The sequence below is a fragment of the Stenella coeruleoalba genome, assembly GCF_951394435.1.
Source record: "Stenella coeruleoalba genome assembly, chromosome: 6".
NCBI classification, from domain to species: Eukaryota; Metazoa; Chordata; class Mammalia; order Artiodactyla; family Delphinidae; genus Stenella; species Stenella coeruleoalba.
In genome coordinates this window covers 100,004,782-100,030,779 of record NC_137151.1, presented here as the reverse complement: position 1 = coordinate 100,030,779, position 25,998 = coordinate 100,004,782, and the positions used below count along the sequence as shown (strand labels likewise).

The window sequence follows — 25,998 nt, the reverse complement described above, 5'->3', positions numbered from 1 at the left end:
AAAACTTCCCTGTTTGCGTATGTGCAGAAAGGCTCCTTGAGGGTCAAAAAGGGAGGGGGCGCCACCCCATAATAAGTGTGGACATACACCCACAGGCTTCTGCAGTGGGATCCATCTTAGCAAAAAGTTGCGCACAGCCCTCCTCCCCTCCCTGCCCGCCACTCCTAACGTCTATTGGCTAGGATTCCTGGTTTTCATCCAGGCTACCCAGGTTCAATTCCTGGGCAGGGAACTAGGATCTCTCTTTAGGACCACTCACTGCTGTCTCTCCGAGATCAAGACCACCCTATCCTCTTGCAACGTGGCCAAAGTCACTGTGGGTTGGGTTGGAGTGTCTCACAAAGGAGAACTCAGGTTGCCCACCAGTGCGCGTACACACACACACACACACACACACACACACTTTCTGTTTTGCTGGGAATCCGAATGGGGGTTAAGACCTCCTCTCAAAACCATCCTCTTTCAACCTGCTGGCTACACCATGAAAGGGGAGTGAAAATTGATTTTCATCGCAGCTCCAAACCTGAAATGTGAAGCAATCTCTAGGTTCTAATAGTTCTATTTTCAGAAAGAACTTCTCTTTCTAATTCTCTTAGCCAAGGGAGCTGCTAAATAACAAGTCTGGTCCCTGGCATGTTTCAAGTGAAATTTTCCAATTGCAAACATCCATCTGTGCGTTGGGAGGAGCAGTGAGGAGACTCTGCGGCACATACCATTGTTTTCAAAAAGTGTGTGATGAAAACTGTGCGTAAGAAAACAAAGAGATAAGGAGGCCGGGAGGGTGCGGTCAGGCCCTGAGTGGCGCTGGGTCCCTAAGGCAGGAAAGACGAGTCCTTGCGGCCTGGAACCTTGTGTGTCCGAGTCTCGCTTCCTGAGCTGCTGGAAGGAAGCATTTAAGTGTGGGACCGCAAGAAGCGCTTGTAAACAGAGAGCCGGGCCGGAATGGTCGGTGGCCGAACGGGCCGTGACCGGAGGAGAGCTGGCTGCCAAAGCCGAACCACAGCCAGAAGTAGGCTGCAGGCCCCGCAGGTGAAGGGGGAGAAGTAGCCGGAGGCCAGGTGAGCATCTGCCTGCTTCTGTGCTGCCGGACTGGCCACTGCGGGAAGGGTGTGGGGATGACAGCATTGTGAGTATCCGAGAAGCTCCCTGGCGTAGCGGTGATTTTGCTGTTTCTTCCATGCTCTGGTTTCTATTTCATCCTGGAAACTGCACAGCAGTGCAGTGGATAATAGGTGAGGGGAGACTGTATGATGCGTTGTCTGTTTATTTTTATGAATCAGGTATATAAGTAGAAAGCAGTTGAAATAGCTGATCCCGTTCTGTGTGTTGTTTTTAGTACCCCGCCGCCCCTCCTGGGTCTTAGAAACCAAGCCTCAGCAGAGCTTTTAACTCACATCTAACTGGGGCTTTCAGACTACAACGACTGTTCCATCTGTTGACCTTGTTCATTTTTAATATACAGTAAATGACACTATGTGACTGATGACAAGCATGATTTGGTCTTCCATGAAAGGATTACTAAGCTAAAAGGTCGAGATAAGGACATTTCAGACCCACTCCTCAAATAAAGTGTTACTACTGAGATATACAAATGAATGACAAATTGAGACTGGTCTAGAGTTATAGCTTGCAAAGCAGGACAGATTTGAATTTACTAGGTTAAACTGAGATTGAGCTATGCTGTTGTAAACTAATTTGGAAGTTTTTGTCTTCTTGGAAAAGAGAAATACCTGGGTTTTTTTCCTTTAGTATTATAATTTCAGTAGTCATAGTGAATTATGATTTGTATTCATTCATAAGATACTTTATTATAAAATACCACACATAAATTATAATTGGCAAACCTTAAGATATAAGGCAAATTTTGTTTCATTAACTTCAAAAACAAATGCCTTAACCAAAATTGGGCTAAAAGGTCAGTAGGCATGTGTCACCTTGGTCACATAGTCTAACTTTTAGTTACTAGAAGAATATTAGATTAAATTGCTCATAGAAAAGTGTTTTAAAGTCATGCACATCAAGGAGATAATATTAATGCCTGATGAGTTTGTCTTTCAGTGAGTATTTTCGCAATGTAATGGTTCATAGCAAGAACTATAAAGCCATTCTGGGTTTGAATTCCTGCTTGGTCACTTCCTATTGTGTAACCTTGGGCAGTTTATTTGCTATATTTCTTAATCTGTAGTATGGAAATAATAACAGTACTGATTTCATAGGGTTGTTATGACGATTAAATGAGTTAATATTTTTAAAGTTCTTAGAACAGTGCATGTAGTAATTGCGATATACATGTTTGTTAATAAATACATAAAATAGAGATATACCAACGTTGAAAGTAAAATGGTGGTTGCCAGGAGCTGGGGGAGGGGCGAAATGGAGAGTTGTTTAATGGGTATAGAGTTTCCGTTTTGCAAGACGAAACATTCTAGAGATTAGTCGCACAACAATATGAATGTACTTAATAGTTTGGAACTGTACACTTAAAAATAGTTAAGATAGTGAATTTTATGTAATGTACTTTTCCCCACAATTAAATCTTTTTAACATACCAATGTTAGCAAAGTCATATACAATCATAGGGGAATTTCTTCCAAGACCCCCCACAGATACCAAAATTCAACGATGCCCAAGTCCCTTATAAAATGGCATAGTGCTTGCATATAACCTCTGCTACGCACATCCCCTGGTATAATTTAAATCATCTCTAGATTACTTATAATACCTCATATAATGTAAATTCTATGTCAAGAATTGTAAATTCTATGTAAATAGTTGCCCAGTGCCCAGCAAAATTCAAGTTTTGCTTTTTGGAGCTTTCTGGAGTTTTTTTCCCCCAAATATTTTCTGTGGTTGGTTAAATTTGCGGATGTGGAACCCAAGGGTACGGAGGGCCGACTGTGTTCAGAATCGTTATTAGCATGCAGCAGCCCCATCCTTAGTTGTCTTTGCCATTGTGAAAATGCAACTTCTGGCAGTCATCAGTAAGATTCACTTATTTGGTAAATTCATGAAATTAAGACATCATAAAGAGCACAAACAAATGATAAGAAACAACATCTAATACCCTATGGCAAGCACAGTTCTGGAAATGCCCCTCCACCAAGATTGCATACCCTCATCCCCAGAACCCGTAAGTATGATGCAGTATCACTTCCTTGATCATGTTTCTTTATATGGCACAGTTGAATTTAAAATGGGGAAATTAGCTGGTGGGCCAAATCTAATCAAAGAGGCCTGTAAAAGAGGAGAGCATTCTCTGGCTGGGGAAATCAGAGAGATCTGAAGCCTGAGAAGAACTGAACATGCTGTTGCTGTTTTGAAGATGGAGGTGACACTTGAGAAGGCATGGGGACAGCCTTGAGAAATGCGGGAGTCCTAGAATTGCTGAGGGTGACCCAGTGTGGAAACTGGAACCTCAGACCGAGGGTCAACAAACTGAATGAGCTCAGAACTGGATTCTTTACCAGAACCTTTAGTTAAGAACACAGCCTAGCCAACGCCTTGATTTCTGCCTTGTGAAAGAGAGCCTGAGCAGAGAACCCATACAACCCCACCCAGACTCTGACCTTCAGAATTGCGAAGTAAGAAATGGGTGTTCTTCAACGAACAGTAGCCCCGACTCGCCGCAACTAGAGAAAGCCCATGTGCGGCAACGAAGACCCAATGCAGCCAAAAATAAATTAAATAAAATAAATAAATTTATAAAAAAAAAAAAGAAATGGGTGTTGTTTTGAGGTACTAAGCTTGTGGGAATTTGTTACACGGCAAAAGAAAACTAATATGACAGGAACAGACTACCCATACAAGAGAAAACTAAATGGCTAACAGTCATGTGAAAATGCATTCTCTTTCCATTAATCAAAGAAATGAAATTGAAACAACAGCAAGGGACCATTTTTCCAGCTCTCAAATTTACATAGATTTAAAAAAATTCTAATTCTCCACATCAGGTAGTGGGTAGCAGAGCAGACACTCTTAGATGCTGTGAGGGGTGCGCAGATGTGAAAGCTTTCTGAAAAACTCATTGGCTGAATGTACGAAAAGTCTCACTAAATGTGTCCACTCCTCGATCCAGTAGTTCCACTCCTAGCAGTCTGTCCAAAGGAACTTATGAGAAATATTTTAAAAGTTAATGTTCACAAGTGCTTAATATGGCTTTGGTTAGAAAAGTCAGATATTGGCAATAGTCTAAATGCCCAACAAGAGGGGAACAGTTTAAATAAATTATGCTATCATCAAAAGACATGGTTTTATACAGATTTGTAAAAGGATGTTTATGAAGAGTTTTAACAGTGTGGAAAGGTATTTATCAATTTTTGCTAAATGGGGGGAGATAGGCTAGAGAACTGTATGTGCAGTCAACTCTCAACTATGTTTAAAAAACCAGAAAGATCTACCTACGTAAGGAAAGGGACTGAAAGGGCCAAAATGGGGCAGTGCTTTTTTCTCATTGGAGGACGAATAGGCATTGTTTATTTTCCCTTTTATACTTCCTGTATTTTCAAAATGTTTAACAATAAGTATATAGTAATTGTTTATAACCATAATAATCAATAAACATTATTTTAAAAGCTGTTAAAACTCTATGTTGTGGGGAATACAATGAATCTAAGACATTGTCCAGTCAAATAATGGAGAATATAAAAATCCATAAATAACTTAATATATGGCAGGAAGTGATGTTTTAAAGAAAGACTAGAAGATAGGATATGATAAATATGGTTGGAAAGATTGAAATAAAGTTGGATAACTTATTTCTCGATAAGGGTAATCAGTGAAAGCTTGGTGGTGGAAGGATGGCTGAATATCATACTGAAATGATAGAAAAAGGAAGCTCATGGTTGAGCTTTCGTTGTCTTTGTTTTCTCATAGATTGATGGATTTTAGGCTTTGGGCTATGGACTCAGGTTAATTATATAAGTGGAAAACAAAGAACTGTGATGGATATATAACCATTAGCAAAAAAGAAAAAGAAAAAGCCCTCTGCATGTTATTACTAGGAAAACCAAACTGGATGTAGGCCGGTAACAGCTGCATTAAAAAACATCCAAAGCTAATATTTATTGAATACTTATCAGATACTTAATATACTCTATTCCAGTTTAATCATGTATGCAGCCTTCCCGTAATACTTGAAGTCACGTCATACATTTACAAATTTAAGAAACAGGCAGGTAGAGGGGTACTACGTTAATTACTGGTTTCAGAAGACCTGATTTTAACAGAAACCTGAAAAGGTTAGACCATTTGGGCAGAATTTTTAGCATTCTCCATCTCTAGACAGTTTGCAGGAGCCCCAGACCACTGCTACTCCTTCTTTTTTTTCCTACTAGCTCCCTTTTCTATTTTCACTTTACACTCTCCTCCAACACCTGTAGAAAAGTATGGAAAGTGTCTGTTGCTCCACTGGCTGTTAGCCAAATGCTGATTTTCTTCATGGGGAGTGTTAACCCTTCAAAAGAAACCCTGTGGAGGGATATCTAGAAAGGAATTGCTTTTTTTCTTTTTCCTTTTTCTTTTAGAGTGGATTTTATGTATGGTTCATAAGTAGCGGAACTGTATGCTAGCTTGGAGTTTCTGGGGCAAGCTAATGCAGAGAATTGAGTAATGAGTGAGAGTGTGATAAGAATAACCACCAGTAGTAAATTCCATGCATTGTGTTTGCTCTGTTTCATTGGCTACTGTAGGTATCACCAGACAGCAATAACAAGCCTACATAGTTCACCTTCATATTGACAGTAAGGTATGAAGTTTATTTGGTCCATGAGGGTAATTAATGTTAATGGCAACATGAATTATGAGCAAAAACCAAAGTCAAAATATAGAGGCCATTGTATTGAGATGTCAGGCATGCTATTTTCATTAACATTTTGTTTGTTTTTCATACACTCATTAACTGTCAATTTGAGTTATGTGTTTTAAATTGGATTCCCCGATTATATGCCACATTTATGAGTATGGGAGAGATTTATTTGTCTAGTTACTGTGATTAGTGTAACCAATTTATAATTCAGTACAAACTGAAGCTGCCCTGTTCTGCATTATCCAGTTTACTTGTGGACATTTATCTAACTGGGAAATTGCTAAATATCCATTTTACCTTGTAGTCTATAGATGTGATTATAAATGTACATTTTCATAGAACAAGGAACATATATTATAGGTTAGAAAACATTGGAAAGGTAACCAGCAGTTTTTATGCTCCAGGAAATTAGCTAATTGATCTTTTCCCATGAACTTTTCCAGAACAACTTCTCTTCCACCCTCAGAGATTCATTGGTTTGTAAATTAAACAAGTAAGAATTGAGCACTTATTTTGTGCCGTGGCACATACCTCTTGTACTTGGAACCAGCAATACAATCTTGAAGAAAACAGGCACAATCCTTGCCTTCATGAAGGTTACAGTCTAGTGAGGGAGACACACAAGTAAGCAGGCTAGTTTTACACAGAGTGAAAAGCATTATAATTGAGGAAATCAGTGTGCTATGGGAACACACAAGAGGGATGTTCAAAATGGACGTGGGAGGTCAGGGAAGAAGTGATACCTCAGCAAAGACCTGAAGGCTGAATGAGAATTAGCCAAGTTGTGTGCCTGTGTGTTTTGGGGTGCGGAGTAGAGACGATGGAGATTTAAGAGGTAAGCCCAGGAAAGTAAGTGGACTTGAGCTCTTATAGGCAGTGTTAAGGAGTATATGATTTATCCAGAAGAGAACAGGGTTTTAATTTTAGAAAGCCCTCTCTGACTGCAGTGTGGCGAATGGATTAGTGGAGGGAAAGACTAAAGGGAGGAAACTGGATGGTAGTGTCTGAACTAAGGCCATAAAGAAGGAGAGCAATGGATAAATTTGGCAGATCTCACAGAGGTAGAATTAGCATGACTTGCTGATTTGGAGTGATTTGTGGGGGAGGGAGCCAGCAGGGTCAAGGATGATGATATCCTTCACCATATGGAGAATGCCAGGAGGAGGGGCAGGTTGAGGGTAAGATAAGGAGTTTGGTTTTGTGCATGTTAGGAGTTAGGGGATGTCTGAAAGGCAGTTGCATGTGGGTCTAGAGCTCAGGATAACAATGTTTCTCATCTGTCACATGGACTGCTGCCGAAGCCATGGGGAATGGAGAAGATCACCCAGGTGGAAGAGGAACTAATTAAGAAGGTTATGGGGAAAACGGAGGAAAACCTACATTATGATGTGGGCATAGGAAGGGGGCTCATACAGGGTACCAGAGGGAGCATCCAGAGATAAAGGAGAAATTCCAGAAGAGACTTACATCAGTGCTTTCATGAGAGCAATGCAAAGAGTGGGTGTTGAGTAGGTCAGATCCTGCTGAGAGGTCAGTCAGAGGTGGAGTGAAAAACCTGGGTTTAGCCAAAAGGAAAGTGTTGGTGACCTCTGCCTGTGCAGTTTCACCTGGGGCAGAATCAGTGCTTCTGCAGGGAGGAATGAATGGAGTCAGAAAGCATAAAAAAAAAAACTCTTTAAGAAACTTGGAAGAGGAAAGGAGGAGGGACAGAGTATCCTACCTGTACAGGAACTTGGGAGACAAGGGAGTATTTTACTTCTTTGTTTTTTCTTCTTTGAGAAGAGACATTCCTTTTGAATCACCCTGAATCTTGCACTACTGAATCCTTCCACTCTAAGACTACCAGAAAGCCCGATGTGCAGCAACTCATTTTGCCTGAACAGTGCAGGAGGAACCCTTGAGTTAATTAAAACCTTATCTCAGAGCTTCCTAAACTGACTGCTGTCACCACTCTCTCCACCAGTTTGTTGGTTTATAATGGGAGGAAATCAAAGAGACTGTGGTGACCCTTTCCCTGGTACCATACGGATGACCCCGGATGAGCCCCATTGGCATCCTGTACCCTGCCTTTGAGTTCACAAAACACTACGTTATGTCATTTGATTTACATTCCAGAACAACCTTCGGGGAAGGTAGGACAGGGATTCTTATTTGACCTGCATTGAAATAACTAGAATTCAGGTTCAAATGACATGCCTGGAATCACACATCTAGTAGTAGTACATGGGCAGTTCAGGTCTTCTAATTCCAGATCTTGTGGTCCAAAAGTAATTAACTTTCACTGAGAGGTTAGATATGATGTCTATATTTTCACTGTAGTGTGATCATATAAAACTTGGGCATATCATATTTTAGTACACTTAAGAAACAAGACTGAAGATTGTGGGTCAACTTTGTAATTTCGCTTGAGTCCCATATACATTGATATTTGTCCCCTATCCACCCGCTGTCCCCCAAAAAAGTTAAGTTGGTTTTAGAAGGAGGCAGTTTATTTGGACATGCCTTATTAGTCAAAGCATGTTTGAATTATCTATAGTCACATCTAATTTGAAAATATTCCTTTTAATTCTTTTGACAGAAACACTTATTTGCCAAGGGTTTTGTTTTTTTTTTAAGCAAACATTTTTACAAGTGTTTCTATTTATTGGCTAAATGAAAAATGATGTCTTTGGGAAACATTAGTAAAAGGTTTGGGCAATTAGGACTATGTAAACATTTGCAAAAGCACTTGTTTAGCCTAAATGGAGTCAGTTACTATACCCTTGCAGACATTCCAAGCAATATGTCCAAGGTCACTGAGAGAATTGAGGTTAGCTATTTAGTTAGAGAACAGCCTTTTATTCTGTTTGTTCAGACACCTATCATCCACTATTCCCTTAGAGAATTTACAATGACACAGAAATAGTACAGAGGTGATTTTTTTTTTTTGTAAATTAAGTATAAACTATTTCCCTGGATATTTAGCAATTAACTTTCTGAGTTGTGGGATTAACAAACAGAAGGATTTAAAAAATAAATATTAAAGTTGCTGAAGTTTGACATTAAAACTCAAAGCACCTTGTATGTAAAATTCTAGCTGTATTATCTCAGGGTAATTAGTTTGCTGTTAATTGTTATACAGGACAGTATGTGCATTTTAGAGGTTTGTTTCCACTCGCTTACTGGCCATATTACCTTGGACAAGGTACTGCATTTCTTTAGATCTCAATTTCCTTATCTGTAAAATGGTAATAATAATAGCAGCTCTCCGATAAGGTTGTTGTGAGGATTTAACAACATAATGAAGATAAAGGGCTTCACATAATGACCTTAGGAAGTGCTCAATAAATGTTAGTGATGACTCTTAAATCTTGGTCGTGGTGTAGGAGTTGTAAGAACTCTATTTTGTTTTTAAACATTTCACTAAATACACCATTCCACATTTAACATATGTCCATCCACGCTGAAGGAGTCCTCTGTAGGGCATTTTTGAAGAGTTTAGTATAACAGTAGTTGTCTCTGATGAAGGGTTTAGTATAACAGTAGTTGTCTCTGATGCAGGGCAAACTATTTGAGTCCCAGCTACCATAAGCCTATCATCCTAATGTCAGATCAAAACAGTCACAGAAATAAGACCAATCAGAGCTCCAGAATTCAACTTCAGAATGTTTACACGTTGCTGTCTTGTTTTGTAAAAATCCATTTAGTACCAATGATAATAGTCCACAGTAAAAGAAATTTAAACCCAGATTTGTGGATGAAAACGTAGTTCTTACTGTTCTTCCTCTTCATACTTAGTAAACTTTTCCTTTGTCCTGTGTGATGGGCAGAGAGTTTTCTGGCCTTCATGTAGTACATAGTAAAATAACAAAGACTCGTCCTCTTGTTTTACCTTGCCTTGTCCTTATCTTTGAGGGTCAAAGACAATGTTTTGTCTGCTTTTGGCAGGCTTCCTTGTTTCCTGACGGAATTGGAAAGAGGCTGCTTGGTAGCCAACCAAGGTCAAGGTCATTGTCACAGATTGAGTCCAAAAGGGAGGGAGGGGTCGTGGGTGCAGCCCATCACCGCTGGGTACGTCTGTCCTTTCAAATAAGAAGTGAGTCACCTTCTGCTTAGACCTTATCGTGGGTCTGGTACTCTCTGGGTGCCATTCAACAAAAACCCAGCCTCATTTTTTAGCAGGTTCAAGTGTAGCCAGGAAAGAAAAAAGATCAGTTAACTACTTCTCATGTACGTTCACCCTAAATGCCCAGAGGAACCAGTTTTGTGAATATGTGCTAACCCATAAGCTGGTTGTTGCTTTGAAGGTTAAAGTGGTGAGTATTCTCCCTTCTGGTAATCAGCTGCGGTGACCCAAGGAATTAAAGTCAACGGGAAGTGAGGCAAGGATTCATTTCTCATGACATCTCAGCCACCCAGCAAATGCTTCTGCTGGCCAGGGATGTTTCTGTGGGTCGGATAGATTCTGTGGGTTGGATAGACTTGGGCAGCTTGTGAGGAAGCCCTCTACACTGGTGCCTCCCATTTGTGTAATTGTTTGTTAGTTCACTTTGAGCTCAGGCTTTGGTGGGACCTTCAGAGATATTCCTGTAGGTTGACAGCTTCATGCCAGAAGCAGCATCATTTTTAGAGCACGTCTGATTGGTTTTATTTGTACGTTTCGTTTGTCTTTGGTTTGTTTCAACTGAAGTCATCTCTGTACGCATGTTATTATGCCATTCAATTGTGTTCTGTCACTTAAGACTTTTTATTGTCCCTTGATTAGTAATGACCTCTTATTTATGTTCCCATAACACCTTTTGTATTCTTCTGTTAAGGCACTTTTTATACTTGGTTTTGTATTGTTTCCCCACTAGCTATTAAGCTCTTTGAGGGCACAAGCTGTGTTTTGTGTCCGTACCATCACCTAACGTAGTGTTTGGGTACTTGGTCCATCCTCTGTGAGCGCTTGTTGAGTATAAATGGTTGTGTGGTTAGAAATCAACAAGATTCTTATAGGAATAGTAATTGTTTTAGATTTTACAAAAATTTCACATATATTATCTGCATTTGTGCATTACAGCTCTCTAATGGAGAGGTGCACTGATGGAGACAGACGTTGGAAGGATTTCCATTTTGCAGATAAGAAGGGCCAAGACATCCTGAGTCAGCCTGACTTGCTGGAGGTCATTCAGCTTAGAAGGCAGTGCTGGGACATAAACCCTTTCTTGGTGTCAGAAATGTGTGTTCTTCCCATTGCCACACCTCTGTCCCATCAAAAAACCTCAAAATTGGGTGGCTCATGGATTGAATTCACCTTACTCCTTGTTTATGGTCCTTCTAGCGTCAGGGCCCCTGAGTGATTTAAAGTGGTTTAAAAGGTAATTGAACGTGGACTCAGTAATTTGACAGGGATTCTGGGAATTTCTTTTTCTTCCCCATGGGGCCTTCCACTGACAGTAGATGAGTCATTTTGGTCTCTGTTTCATCATCTCTAAAATAATCCTGCTACTTTACTTACCTGTCTCTGTTGAGATTACTACAGATTTTTTTCAAGAAGCTTATCAAGTGCTTTATAAACCATGCTCTAAACCATGCATGTGAAGACGATTATTCTCAATAAAGTCAAATAGTTATATGAGCTGATGACATCTTTAAAGATGCTAATCTGAAAAGCTATTTCTTTAGCTTTTTTGGGTATCTTGCATAGCTGGGTCTCAGCGTTCCTCCTTGGGGTGGCCATTACGAGGTCTCACGCCAGCTGGTTTAGACGACGCCTCCATGTACTCGTTATTCCCTGTTGCAGTTGGAGGGTGACTCTAGCACACGTGGTTTTTATGATGGAACTTTTCAACTTCTTCACCTCAGTCCTAGGATGGAGGTAATTTGAGTGATTCTTTTGTTTGTTTTTTAATCACTGTTTCCTGCCATGGAGGTAACGGGGAATGGAAAACATTGAGTCTGCATTTTTAGACACTTAAGTAACTGAAGTTTGTGTCTGTCTGTTTTGCTCCTAAAACCAGGACATTTTGGAATGCTGGTGGTTTTATGAAAATGGGCTTCTCAATCAGAAGTCTTGGCTTTCCAGCGCAGTGGGTGCCACAGGGGCATAATAACATTGCTGCCTTCAATAGCAGAGCAATTGGAGATTTGAAGCCCCACACTTATATTTAGGTTGGTTTCTGGGAAAACATCTTGGGGCATCAAATGTCTCAATGATTTTTGCAAGAGGCAAACAGTAAGCACAGAGATGGACTGAAAAATGCTTAGGTTGATTGCCCGGGGGTATTTCAAAAGGAACATGTCCTTTCTGGTATTAAAAAGAGCTTGAGCTCTAAGTCACTGGAAAATTAGACCAGCCAAGCTATGGATATGGAGTGGTTCACAAAATAATTCCCAAGCGCTGCATAGGCGCTCTTGTTTCTATAAAAGGTCTGAGTGAGGTCTTTGCTACCTGACCTTTGCCATGTTATTTTTAAACCCAGTTTCAATAGCTTGGAAGCTTTTTCTAACCAAGAAAAAATTTAAAAGCTCAAGTCAACATAACGTTTTGGAAAGCATGTCAAATTTTTATTAAACGAGCTTATAATGAATTCAAATATACTTTGGCCAGAAAAGCAGAGTGGTGTTTATATTTACAGACGTCAGTACTTTGAAAACATGCTCTTTATGCAGTCGTTCATTCAGCCCATATTTACTGAGCACCCACTGTGTACTAGCCATTGTGTTAGGCCCAGTGAGGGTTGTAAAAATGAAATGGGGTAGAATCGCTGTGCCCAAGTTGCTGTAAGTCCAGTAGGGTAGGCGTGTGACCTCAGGAAAGTTACCAGGTATCGTTTCGCCTCAGTTTCCTCATCACTTTACACATGGTGAGGCTTAGAGATATAAAGTACTGAGCAATGCACCTGGCACAAAATATGCTTTGGGTAGTTATTATAATATAATATATTATATTATAATAATATAAGATAATATAATTATTATAAGATAATATAATTATTATCATCGTCATTTCAGAAGGAACAGGCAGCAGGCAGTGTAAGTTGTGGAGGCAGTACCAAAGCCATTCTCTGGACATTTAAAGAAAGAGCTGACCGTTTTGGGGTGAGGAATCACAGAAAGCTTGTGGAAGAGGCGGCAAGTAAGCCTGAAGAGTGGATAGAATTTCAGTAGGTAGAGGTGGGGAGACGGTACCTCAGAGATAACTGTAAGCAAAGTTTTGGAGTTGGGAAAGCCTAAAACTTGAGCAGTAGCATCCCAGTTTGGAGGAAAAGAATGTCTTATGGAAGGGAAGCGGGAAGTTGGACAGGCAAGCTAGTCCAAGACTGTGAAAGGCCTAGAGTGTCAGGTTAGAGAGTTGGGCCCTGTTGTCAGTGGGAGCTGCATTGAAGGGTTTTATTTGCTACCGTCTCCCCAGTACCTCAGACAGCACCCAACCCATAGTGAGCAGTCAGCAAATAATTATTGAGTGAACAGCTGAGTGTGGCTTTAGACAGGTTGAGCTTCATTTTGCCAGATGATAAGCCAGACAGAAATGTCCTACAAAAAGTTGGGGACATGGGACCAGAGTCCATGGAGACTGAAGGTGGAAATTTGGGAGGTGTGAGCATGGAGGTAATTATGGGGCTAAACTGACCCGAGGAGTACATGCGGCTGTAGTCAGAGAAGAGAGCTGAGGTGATGCCCCTATTTGATGAGCAGACCAGGAAGGAAAGGAGGAAGATGGAACAGAGAAGGAGAGGGTAGAAATGAGAGGAAAACAGAGAGCGCGCTGCCCATGAAACCTGGGGAGGAAAGGTTTGAGGAGGGGCCGGTTGACGTGCTCGAGGCAGGTCAGGGCTTTGCAGTGCACTAGTGGCAGTATAGAGAGGAGGTCCCTGGACAGGGTGGAAGAGAGTTCAGTCAGGTGGGGCCTTGTGCCAGGCTGTAAGGTATCGGTGGGCACAGCACACTCTGAGACATTTCTTTTTTCTTTTCACGGTTAATAATTACTGGTATTTGCTTTTTGAGCAGGTCTTTAAACAGACAGTGTGCCCAAATTGTGTACTGTATATAATCTGATTCCAATTAAATATTAGATAAAAACACACCTAACTATTTCGTTCCGAGATCATGACTGATTTTTATTTTCTTTTCATATCTGTCAGTATTTTCCAGAGTTTTTAGGGGTTTATTACCTTCATAACTGGGGAAAACACTGTAAAATTATATTTCTAAATGATATGTTCCTTAGGTATTGCCTGGCAATACACTTCTCATTTATTGAAACTTAGATAAATGTAGCCATTTAATGTTCCCTCCAGGCCTATGAAGATGGGATTCCATTTGTGTTTCTAGCTGTCTTTCTCCTCTGAAAGAGCCCCTGAACTCTTCTTATGAGGTCCACAGAGGCACCATTTCCTTATCTGCTGCTCTTGGCTTGCCTGTGCTCCATCAACATGCTTACATTACAACATGTCTTTATGACAAAGCACCATGACAAAGCGTAACCTCCTGTAGCCTGATAATCCAGAAGCATTTTTACTAGGGTCATATTCTCTTGTGGTGGAGTCTTTACATTATGCAACTCTCAGAAAATTTATAGTCAGCTGTGGCCTTAACCAAAGTGAAGACCGTGTGAGAGCCACATGTGCTGACCATTCTTATAGTCACCCTTGTTTCTCATGTTTGAAAGTGATTGGCAGAAACTGTTTATCCTAGGTGTCTTTGGTATTGCATTTTTCTCCGTAGTCCAGCTGCTTCTAAAACTACAAGGCTCCAGACACCCTCTTGAGCACTCATTACGTTCTGAATACCAGCCATTTAGTCAAGTGGGAGGAAGTCAGCGTTTTTACCATCCAGCTTGGGAGAAAGTGGCATCTCTGTGTGGGCCAGGCTGGTATTATTACTCATATCTGTTTCTACTTCTGTGTGGAAGGACTGCTGTATTCATCCTGCTAATTAGCCTTGCCTAGTGAACATGTAAACAGCAGATTTCCTTGTTAGGAAACAGTGATGCACTGATTCTGCATCCTGTTAACATTTTGATGCAATGCATGGAATTCTTTGGATTGAGCTTTTATGACAACACTGACAAATGGACCTCAGTTTCTCAATCTGTTACATTGGGGAAATAATCCTTTTTACAGAAAGGGTATTCTTTATAAAAATAAAATAAAGTGTCTGTAGATCATTGAGTTTGGCTGAAAAGTAGGGTGTTATAAATAGTTGGTTGCTGACTTTGCTGTTGTTGGGCTGACATATCTTTCCAGGGGAAGACAGGAGCAGGTGGTTCTTGAATGGGTGAGGTCCAGTGGAGGGCTCCATAATTATATAGCAGTTTACATATTTTAAAGGTGTGTTGGAACAGCTACCCGGTGAATGAGCCACATGTGAAGCAATTTGATATTAGCAATGTTGTTGGATACAGGTAGCTGAGTAAGATACCCAGAGGTTTAATGGTTTGCCAGAGGCCACCCAGCACGTGTGTGGTTGAGCCAGATTTAGAACACAGTTCTAATTAGCTCCTGATTTCCACTTTTTGTGTGGAGGCAAACCACACTGCACCCACACGGTGATTTCACTCAGTTCACTTTGTCAGAGGAAAGTCCTGTTCATATTTTGACCTGTCTGAATATGTTGTTATTATTATTATTTAATTTGTTTATTTTGTTTTTGGCTGCATTGGGTCTTTTTTTTTTTTCTTTTGCATTGGGTCTTCTTTGCTGCGTGCGGGCTTCTCATTGCGGTGGCTTCACTTGTTGCGGAGCACGGGCTCTAGGCACGTGGGCTTCAGTAGCTGTGGCACACAGGCTCAATAGTTGTGGCTCGCGGGCTCTAGAGTGCAGGCTCGGCAGTTGTGGTGCACAGGCTTAGTTGCTCCGCATGTGGGATCTTCCCAGACCAGGGATCAAACCCATGTCCCCTGCATTGGCAGGCAGATTCTTAACCACTGCGCCACCACGGAAGCCCATGTTGTTATTATTTTTTAATTAATTAATTTCAAAACCAAATGAGGCAAGCTAGTAAGAGGTGTTCATTTATGGAGACTAAACTTCGCATTAGACCCTTGTATTGTAGTGAATTTGAGGCCTATACATCCTAGGGAAAAGATAAATTCCAAAAGGAGAAAGGTTGGAAAATGGAGCCCCAAAAGATGAAGTCATAGAGATTATATAGGAGGGTCAGTAAGGCATCACGTCTGCTGTCAAGTAGCTTGGAGTATAGAGTGGGATGGAGAGAAATTGTTCATCATTACAGTACATTGTGGCAAACCCAGGGTGTTCTGGGAGCCTGAGCAATTCGGAAGGCTCCCCAGCTTGGGCCAAAGCATGGAGGAGTAAAACAGCAAGGTGAATGTTGGTCAGGAAGGACAAACTAGAGAGGTGGATAGGTCATGAAGGGCGATGAATGTCATGCAAAGGAGTAACAATGTATTCATTCAGCGTGTATCTATCTAGTGCCTTTTGTGTGTGTGTGTCAGGCATTCTCTATGTACTTGGGATACATTAGTGAACAAAATAAGCATCGATTCCTGCCCTCGAGGAGCTTATACTTTAGTGAGGTGAGAGAAACACTAGACATTAAATAATAAGTAAATTGAGTGATTTGTTAGAAGATGGTAGATGCATAAGGAAGAAGGGTCCAGCCAGGTGATCAAGGTTAACGTGAGCAGTAGTAAGTCATGTTGATAGTATCTACTCTTGTTATGATGTGATCAGAATGACACTTTACCTCTGTAGTTTTTCTCCCCCAAATATACAGCCCTAGTCTTATCATGAGAAAAACATTAAACAAATCCCAGTTGAGGGACAGTCTATAAAATACCTGACCAGCGCTCCTCAAAACTGTCAGAGTTATCAAAAACAAGTAAAGTCTGAGAAACCGTCACAGCTGAGAGAACGCTAAGGAGACTTGACATCTAAATGCCGTGTGATATCCTGGATAGGATCCTTGAACAGGAAAAGGATATTAGGGAAAAGCTGAGGAAATCTGAACAAAGTATGCACTTTAGTTAACAATCATGTATCAATATTGGTTCATTAATTGTGACAAATGTACCACATTAATGCAAGCTGTTACGTGGAGGAAACTGTTTGTGGGGTATATAGGAGCTCATTGTACTGTCTTTGCAATAATTCTTTTTTTTTTTTTTTTTTTTTGCGGTACGCAGGCCTCTCACTGCTGTGGCCTCTCCCGTTGCGGAGCACAGGCTCCGGACGCCCAGGTTCAGCGGCCATGGCTCACGGGCCCAGCCGCTCCGTGGCATGTGGGATCTTTCCGGACCGGGGCACGAACCCGTGTCCCCTGCATCGGCAGGCGGACTCTCAACCACTGCGCCACCAGGGAAGCCCTGCAATAATTCTTTAAATCTAAAACTGTTCTAAAATTAAAAGGTTATTAAAAAAAATAAAAAACAGAGTAAAGGGGATCAGAAGTCCAGGGTAGAGACACATGTCATAATTTAAAATAGGGTGGTCAGGGGAGGCCTCATTGAGAAGGTGACATGAACAGTCACTTAAAGAGAGAGTTCACCATGTTGGTATTGGGAACCAATGCAAAGACCCTGAGGTGAAAACATGTCTGCAAGTTGGAGAACCGGCAGGGCGGCTCATGTGGAAGGGAGGGTAGGGGGTAAGGAGAGTATGAGGTCACAGAGGAAAGGTGATGGAACCCATCAGGTGAGGGCTTTTAGGCTGTTGTTATTCATGTGCTATACCGTGTGCCGGGAACCATGCCATGCATTGTCCTATTTAGTTCTCTCAACTATTTTAGGAGAGAGGTATTATTAACTTGCTGATTTTGCAAATGAGAAAACTGAGATTAGTAAGTGACTTGCTGAAGTCCCATTCCTGGTAATTGGTGGAGCTGCTGTTCCTTTCTTCCTCCTGAGACCTGAAGTTGTCACTCCTGACTTCCTCCTCCTCTCCTCAGGGGGCTGAACTAGATCTTCTAGGCCAGGAATTGGCAAACCACAGCCCGCTGGAAAATCTGGCCCTCTGCTTGTTTTTTGGTTGTTTGTTTTAAGTCGTGGTAAAAAACATACAATTTACCATCTAATCATTTTAAGGTCAGTAGTGTTTATATTCACATTGCTGTGAAACAGATCTCCAGAACTTTTCATCTTGCAGATCTGAAACTCTATACTCATTAAACAATAACTCCCTTTTCCCTCCTCCCCTCCAGCCCTGGTAACCCCCATTCTACCTTTCTATTTCCATGAATATGACTTCTTAATATACATTGAACCACGCAGTATTTCTTTTTGTAACTGGTTTATTTTACTTAGTATGATATCCTCGAGGTTCATTCATGTTGTAGCATGTGACAGGAGTTCCTTCCTCTCAAAGGCTGAATAATATTCCATTGTATGGGTGTATCATATTTTATTTATCTGCCTGTTTTGTAAATAAAGGTTTATCAGAACACAGACATGTCCATTCATTTCCATGTTGCCTGTGGCTATTTACCTCACTACAACCGTAAACCTGAGTAGTTGCAAAAGTGACTGTGTGGCCCACAAAGCCTAAACTGTTTATTACCGGTTCTTTACAGAAAATGTTTGCTGATAGTGGTTGCCAGAGTTTAAAAAAAAAAAAAGAAAATGTTTGCTGAGCCCTGTTTTACTGGGAAGACTCTGAAGGGTTAAGAGAAACGATGTGGAGGCTGCTTTAGAAGGAGGAAGACAAGAGGCAGGAACACCCTGCTGCCTTTGTTGGGTGACAGAGACATAGGTATGGGACTTGCCCTCGAGAAGCTTATAGTCTAATTGAGGGAAAAAGACAGTCTGCAAAGTTGACTTGTTTAGTGATGCTTTAGATATTTGGGGAAGGGAGAGATCCGAAAGGATTGAGTCTCAGGAAAGACTTCATAGAGGGTTGGGATTTGGGATGGGATGGGATGGATCGGATTGCTAGAGTGTGGAGGAGTACATCAGCCTTCTCACCACACCTTAACAGATGAGGTAAGACATTGAAGGCATTTAGAGCAGTGTCTAAATAGTAAGTGCTCACTAGAATGTAAGTTCTACAAGGGTAGGGTTTATGTCTGTCTTGTTCACTGTCGTATCACTAGTGCCTAGAACACAGTAGATGCTTCAGTAAATGTTTATGGAATGAATAAATCACTGCAACTCTCAAATTCTTTTTAGCTATTTAATTTGTACTGTGAAAATACAGGCAAAGGGCTGGGTCTCTCACATTGGTCTGTTAATTCATTTATTATACTAAAGATTAATTTTTTTTGGCTGTTGTTAAAGCAGTACCTCTATTGTTTATTGCTAGAGATAATCATTATGTGGTAAGAGGAATGTAAGTCAGGTACTAACAACAAAAGAAAAAGGGGGGAAAGAAAACAATGTCGTGATTCTAAAGATACCCACTCAAAAATAATTCATTTATTCAACAAATATTTATTGAACTGCAACTGTGTTTGGGGGGGTCCATGGGTGAACAGAATTGACAGTTGCTGCCTAAGGGGTTATTGACACCGAAACTAGTAATTACAAATGTGATGTGTATAACTTACAGAAGTGCTGGTGCCCTTCTGAACCAAGGCCCTTCTGTCCTTAAATGAGTACATTTAACCTAGTCTGGGACACCAGAGAATGCTTCCCTAAGGAAGTGGCAAGTCCTGATTATTGTTTGCTGTGTGGCAAACTACTCTGAAATTTAGTGTCTGAAAACAATTTATTATCTCTCATGGTTCTGGGCTAACTGGACTCAGCTGGAAGATTCTCACTTGGGAATCTCTTATGATACTGACTGGGGCTGGAATCATTGGAGAGCTCAACTGGGCTGTCATTCAAGATGGCTTCTTCCCTCACATGTCTGGTGCCTCTGTGCTCTAGCATGTGGTCTCTCCCTCCAGCAGAGTAGCCTGGACTTTCTATATAATCAGCTTAGAGCTCCAAGAGACAGGAAGAGGAAGCCACCAGGCCAGTCAAAGGCTGCACTGCCAATGGGCACAGCCACACTCTACTGATCAAAACATCACAAGCTTTGCCCCGATTCATGGGAGTGGAAAAATAAACTCACTTCTTGATGGGGAAGTAGCAAGTTCTCATTGCCAAAAAGCACGTGGGATAGGAGTTATTGCTGTGGCTCTCTTTAGAGAACACAGGTCTGTCACTTGATGTTAGATTGGACCGTGAAGGATGATTAGGCATTGATGCAATGGGCAAAAGAGTCCAGGAGGGAGTAACCCCTCCAGCGATGGGAACAGCCCGTGGGCAGGCCTGGAGATCAAAATGGTAAACCTTGAAGGAGGAACTGAAAGGCCTTTGTAACTAAGTGGAGGAATGAGGGGAGGAAGAGTGGCATGGAAATGCTGGGGCACACAGTGAAGAGTAGAGTATGGTTTTGAAGGGTAAATGCATATTTACATCAGAAAGCAAAGAGAATAGCTGTGTAGGTTCCAGACAGAAGCGATGGAAAGCACTAACAGTGAAATTCCTAGAATAGGAAGAACAGATTAGCCCAGAGGACTTGGGGTGGACTTGGGGGGTGGTTCAGGGAAATCTTACCCCAAATTACATAGCTAGTGTGAGATAGAATTAGGATTTGGACCTAGCTCTGACTCTAGATCCCCTAGATTGCTTGCTATTTCTCCACTGCATTGCTCACTTCACTGCCTATGGAAAGTCATTTTGTATAATAAACTTGAAAATCCCTTGCTAACCAAAAGGTGATTTACTCTTCCTAATTTCTTCCAAGCCATCCAGGCAAATACCTTCTAAGTTTTCTAGACTCAACTCAGAGGGCACCTCCCTTTGAAGGCCTTCTTAATCTCTCCCTCACCTTTGCTGGCAAGTGACCCCTCCCTCCTTCCCCCACCAAATCTGTTTCCATCCTCCTATCAAGGCAGTTTTTTGGACTTATTTTCTTAGGCTCATCATGATAGACTGTGAGCCTCTTTAGGGCAAGGACTGTATCTTATTCATCCTTCCGTCTTCAGCATCTTGGACCTATCGTGACCTTAATGGATGGTAGACGAGTGGTTTCCAGAATCCCTTGTTAAACAGCATTGAAATGGTTCTCAAGTTGAATTGTTACTGCCCTTAATGAGGATTAAATGAGGCATTGCATAGGGAAGTGTCCCTGGGACATCTTACTTTCTGTGGGCCTCAGTGTCCCCTCTGTGAAAGTTGGGGTTGAGAGGATGATCTCGAAGGTCCCGTCTTTGTCTAACAGTCTACAATCTTAGAACGCAGTGTGATGGAGTGTTCCACAAGCCAGCAGTGCTGGCCGTCAATGGTTATATGCTCCTAGCCAGCCTGTGAATACCAAAGCAGGGAGCACAAAGAGTATATTCCTAGACATTTTGATTTAAAAAAAAAAGAAAGAAAGAATCAGTTTAAAGGTATTTACTCTCTCTAGTATGATTAAAGACTGAATTTTAAGAACTAGGTAAGAAAAGGAACATTCATAATAGAATCTTAGATGAATAACTTAGTGCTCAGCACCTTGGTGCCTCTTCTATAAAATGGGAAACATATGTTATTATGTTCATTTAAAATTTTAGTAAATAAAGAACTAGAAATTTTAGATTTATTATGTATTTCTTTTTCTTAGCATCTGGTGTACAAGATAAAACTGAAAAATTCCAAGTTTCAAAATGACAGAAGTAGTGAAACTCTGCTATAGGATTCAAGAGACTCAAGGCTTAGCATAGACACAGCAAACAAAACCATGTTTGCAGCTAGAAAAATATTATAACTGATCTTATCGCCAAAAATCAATCTGTGCCTTGCTTCATGAATGCTAACATAATAAACATGAAAATATAAAAAGTAGACAAATTCACAGTCATTATCACTTTATAAGAGGTTAGCCACCAAGTTCCTGTGACCTGCAAACCTTCTTGATACATTTAAAATAACGGGCTGTATATAGTAGTTTTACTTACACACATTAAGCAATGTAGATTGGTGCTGTTGATTTAAATGTAATGATTTAATGACCTAAGTGCTAAAAATTATTTTAATCAACCACAGAAATTTTGCAGTTTTAAAGAAGAAAGCACATTTATGTACCTTTGCAGCAACTTGCAAAGGTGTTGCTAATTGCCTAGTTTTACCTACTTGTAAGTAGTTAAGGAAAACAAAGCTTACCTAGTTGTTTTGTTTCTTTGTTCATTTTTTTGGTAAAGATACAAAGGTGTATGTTGAGCACATGAAGTGTGGCTAGTGTGACTGAGGAACCTTATTTGATTTTTAATCAGTTTAAATTTATTTATTTATTTATTTTCTAAATTAAAAAAAAATTATTTATTTTATTTATTTATTTTTTTGGCAGTGTTGGGTCTTCGTTGCTGTGCATGGGCTTTCTCTAGTTGTGGCGAGCAGGGGCTACTCTTCATTGAGGTGCGCAGGCTTCTCATTGCAGTAGCTTCTCTTGTTGCGGAGTGTGGGCTCTAAGCGTGCAGGCTTCAATAGTTGTGGCATGTGGGTTCGGTAGTTGTGGCTCATGGGCTTTGGAGCGCAGGCTCAGTAGTTGTGGCGCACAGGCTTAGTTGCTCCACGGCATGTGGGATCTTCCCGGACCAGGGCTCGAACCCGTGTCCCCTGCATTGTCAGGTGGCTTCTTAACCATTGCGCCACCAGGGAAACCCAATAAATTTAAATTTAAATAGCCATGTATGGCTAGTGTCTACCATACTGGACAGCATCACTGTTCTCGTTTGGCCTGGCCTTGGAGATCTAGCATTTCCCAGACAGTGTGGTTAGTGTTATGATTCTTTCTGCCCAGCCCCAAGGCTGGACCTACTCGTAAGCCAATCCTCAAAGCCTCAGGGAGTTTGGATCCTGAAGCCTTTTTGCAAGATGACTGGAAGAATTGTGAAGTCCAGAGTCATCATCAGGCATTACATAATCTAAGCTTAGGAAACACAACACAAAAACATTCAGGTTAATAAAAGGGCCATTCTCCCTCTCTACTTCCCCCTTGCACCTTTGAGCCTGACAAACCATCAGTGCTTTCACGGTTTGTGACAGGACTCATGCATTTATGACTTCCAGACTGATAACGATATAAGCGCAGTCACAGAATTCCTAGTCTCTTTGGCTAACTCTCTTAGGTCAATATCACAGAGATTTGCCGGGGCAGTCTTTTCACAGCTGCTCGCGTAGGCTTCTCTGTATGAGTAAAAGCTGCTGACCTTAATTCCCCTTATCAAGAGTCCCACCCTGCTCTGTGTAAGTTCTAATACAATGCAGTGATATGTACTCTTTTTTTTTTTAAGATTTTTAATTTTATTTATTTTTTTGACTGCATTGGGTCTTCGTTGCTGCACGCTGGCTTTCTGTAGTTGCAGTGAGCAGGGGCTACTCTTCATTGCGGTGCACGGGCTTCTCCTTGCGGTGGCTTCTCTTGCTGCGGAGCACAGGCTCTAGGCACATGGGCTTCAGTAGTTGTGGCACGTGGGCTCTGGAGTGCAGGCTCAGTAGTTGTGGCACACGGGCTTAGTTGCTCCACAGCATGTGAGATCTTCCCGGACCAGGGATCGAACCCGTGTTGCCTGCATTGGCAAGTGGATTCTTATCCACTGTGCCACCAGGGTAGTCCCAGCGATGTGTACTCTTGACAGTGGAACTTCTCTGTAGGTGTTGTCCACGTTTGGGCATGACTGCCATGGAAGAGATGTAAAGATGAGGAAGTAAGCGGGCAGATTTATGTATATAGAATACAATGATATAGAATACAATGAACTATGTGCCAATGTTGTTCTTTTCATTTTCTTTCAGGAAATTAAAGATGGTGGTGACATTGCCTTGACAAGCACTTCCTGTTGTCTTTACAGAGGTCTCACTGAAGAATAATCTCAAAGGAATGTTTGTCTCCCAGTACCTTTGTTGATGACTGTTATCATCTAGCAGATGTTTTTAATGTCCTGGAAAACATCAACCACCCTTGTGCTTGGCCTGCTCTGGGCAGCTGAATGAAAGTTCCTTCCAGTTGTTTCCAGAACTCTGTTGCCCAAAACTTTACCTCTCTTTGTCGGGTGAATGTTCATGAAGCCCTTTCCTGAACAAGCTTAGGAGGCTTAGGCCTCTTGGAGCCTGTGACATGGAAGCTTTGGAAGTGGATGATATCAGCCCAGCCCTGGAAGTTACTGAGGATTTCTTTACTACTTTTGATAGTAAGCTAGAAAAGGCTGTGCAGCAAGCAGAGGTTTATGGGATTCAGGAAGTTCCTGAACTGGTGGGGCATGAGGTCCTCAGTAACATAGACAATGGTGCTATCAGAAATGTCTCCTCCCTGGGCAAGGGAGGCATGATCTGGGACCATTGTAAGACCAGGTTCTTAGAAACCAAAGCTCAAAATGTCTTCCCTGCCAAAGAACAGTTTATGGTCCAGAAAGGGACAACCCCAGATAATCTGTCCTGGATGGAACAAAAGGAAGCTTCAACCTTTGATTTTTTCAACATCTGTCAGCGTCGGAGGGACAGACCTCGTTCTGTGAATGATTTATTGGATGAAACTTCTACTTTTAAGCCCGGCCATGCTCGATCAAGGTCAGATATTAGCCAGGTGGACTGGAGGGTGGTCCTCAAAACCATGCCTCTGCAGCAGCAGCAACAACCATCTCTTCAGGGCCCTCACTTCACCAGGACGTCTTTTTTATTGTCCTCATCAAACAAGGTAGAAGATGCTCAAGGAAATATGGGTATGTTTTTATATCTGACTGCAATTAAATAATTGTTGATTTTCCTTTGTCTGTCTTGCATCTACCTCATGAGAGTCTTACTCTCCATTGTCCGTGTCTGGCTTTGCTTACTTAAGCCCCTCTTCCATTTACCTTTGCACTTACCTTACCTGAAGTCTACAGTCTTATTCCGCCTAGGAGGAACTGAGTGAAAAGATGACTACGGTTAATTCTCCTTTCCTAATCTTGTATGTTAGAATCAGAATGTTCTCATGATTAATGTAGTACTTTCCTTTGAACATTGTATGATACCACTTATTCACATTGGTAGATGTTGATCAGCTCATACCTTGGCCATAGTCTTGTGATATGAAGGATTAAAAGATGTGTGAAGACACAGTCCCTGCCTTAAAGAACTTCTCATTAGGTTGAGGGGATCAGACACTCCCAAAGACTCAGGAAGGCGCCCAGTGGTGAGAGAAAGGAGGTGCTCAACTGAAATGCCTGGGAGGGAACTTTGTTTTGCTTTATATTGTTGGAATTTTTTTAAAAAAATGAGTGAGTGGCAGCAATTGTCAGAGGATAGAGGAAGGGGAAGACACTCTGGGCTGGGCTTGTCAGGAAGGGCTTGTGAGACATGATGGAACTTGAGCTGGACCTTTAAGGACACTAAGTTGCAGAAAGAGAGTCACAGTTGGAGGACACTCGGTCAGGATTATGGTGTGGACCAAGGGGGAGACAAGGAGACAAGGCTGACCCTTGAGGAGACCAAAGGATCTCATGGCGGTCGTGGGAGGAAACGTTTGGAGAGGTTGGTTAGGACCTCATGGTGCAGGGCCCTGATTTCTTTTTTCCTTGTACTTTATACGTACACACACACACACATGCACGTGAATATGTACTCACCCGTGAACTTCCTCTTCTGTGAGACATGACAAACCATCTCTCTGTTTCCCCCAGCATTTTTCTTCACCATAACCTCATTTATACAGGGTATCCATTTTTCTTACTGATGATTCTTTTTTTTTTTTTTTTTTTTTTTTTTGCGGTACGTGGGCCTCTCACTGTTGTGGGCTCTCCCGCTGCGGAGCACAGGCTCCGGACGCGCAGGCCCAGCAGCCATGGCCCACGGGCCCAGCCGCTCCACGGCACGTGGGATCCTCCCGGACCGGGGCACGAACCCGTGTCCCCTGCATTGGCAGGCGGACTCTCAACCACTGCACCACCAGGGAAGCCCTCTTACTGATGATTCTTCAGTTACCCTGCTTAACCTCTTAATTTAGATGGCTTCTGCTTAATTAACTGGGGAGACTATTTTATGTACTTAACTGCTATTTTAGCGTTTCTTCAATCTCTATCATTGCTTGCTACTCCATTGATACATTTAACATTGTATTTTATTTACTTATTTTACATTAAATTTTAATAACATTTAGTTTGTAAGTATAACTCGAGGCAAGGATATGGTATAGTATGTCCATTAAGGAGATGCAGTCTTCCTGCCTATGAGGTGCTACATTATTTTCACACCCAGTTCAAATCTATGCTTTTAAAATACTCGTTTCCCCCCCCACTCAAATTCATGACTTGTAATTCCTTATCTTCTCTCCTAG

General features: G+C 41.5%; 1 protein-coding gene across 4 annotated transcripts in view; it reads left to right on the top strand.

Annotated features, from left to right (window-relative positions):
- Nucleotides 1–808: 808 nt before the first annotated feature.
- PLEKHM3 (pleckstrin homology domain containing M3) overlaps nucleotides 809–25,998 on the top strand; it is a 189,006-nt gene continuing 163,816 nt past the window's right edge. For 2 of the 4 annotated variants that reach the window (XM_079925285.1, XM_079925288.1), the window contains exons 1-2: nucleotides 809–1,058; nucleotides 23,484–24,406. In XM_079925285.1, coding sequence (XP_079781411.1) covers nucleotides 23,806–24,406 — 601 coding nt within the window. In that variant the 5' untranslated portion in view covers nucleotides 809–1,058; nucleotides 23,484–23,805. Of the gene's footprint in view, nucleotides 1,233–23,483; nucleotides 24,407–25,998 lie in introns of all 4 variants that reach the window. The other 2 variants (XM_079925287.1, XM_079925286.1) reach the window with 2 other exon arrangements.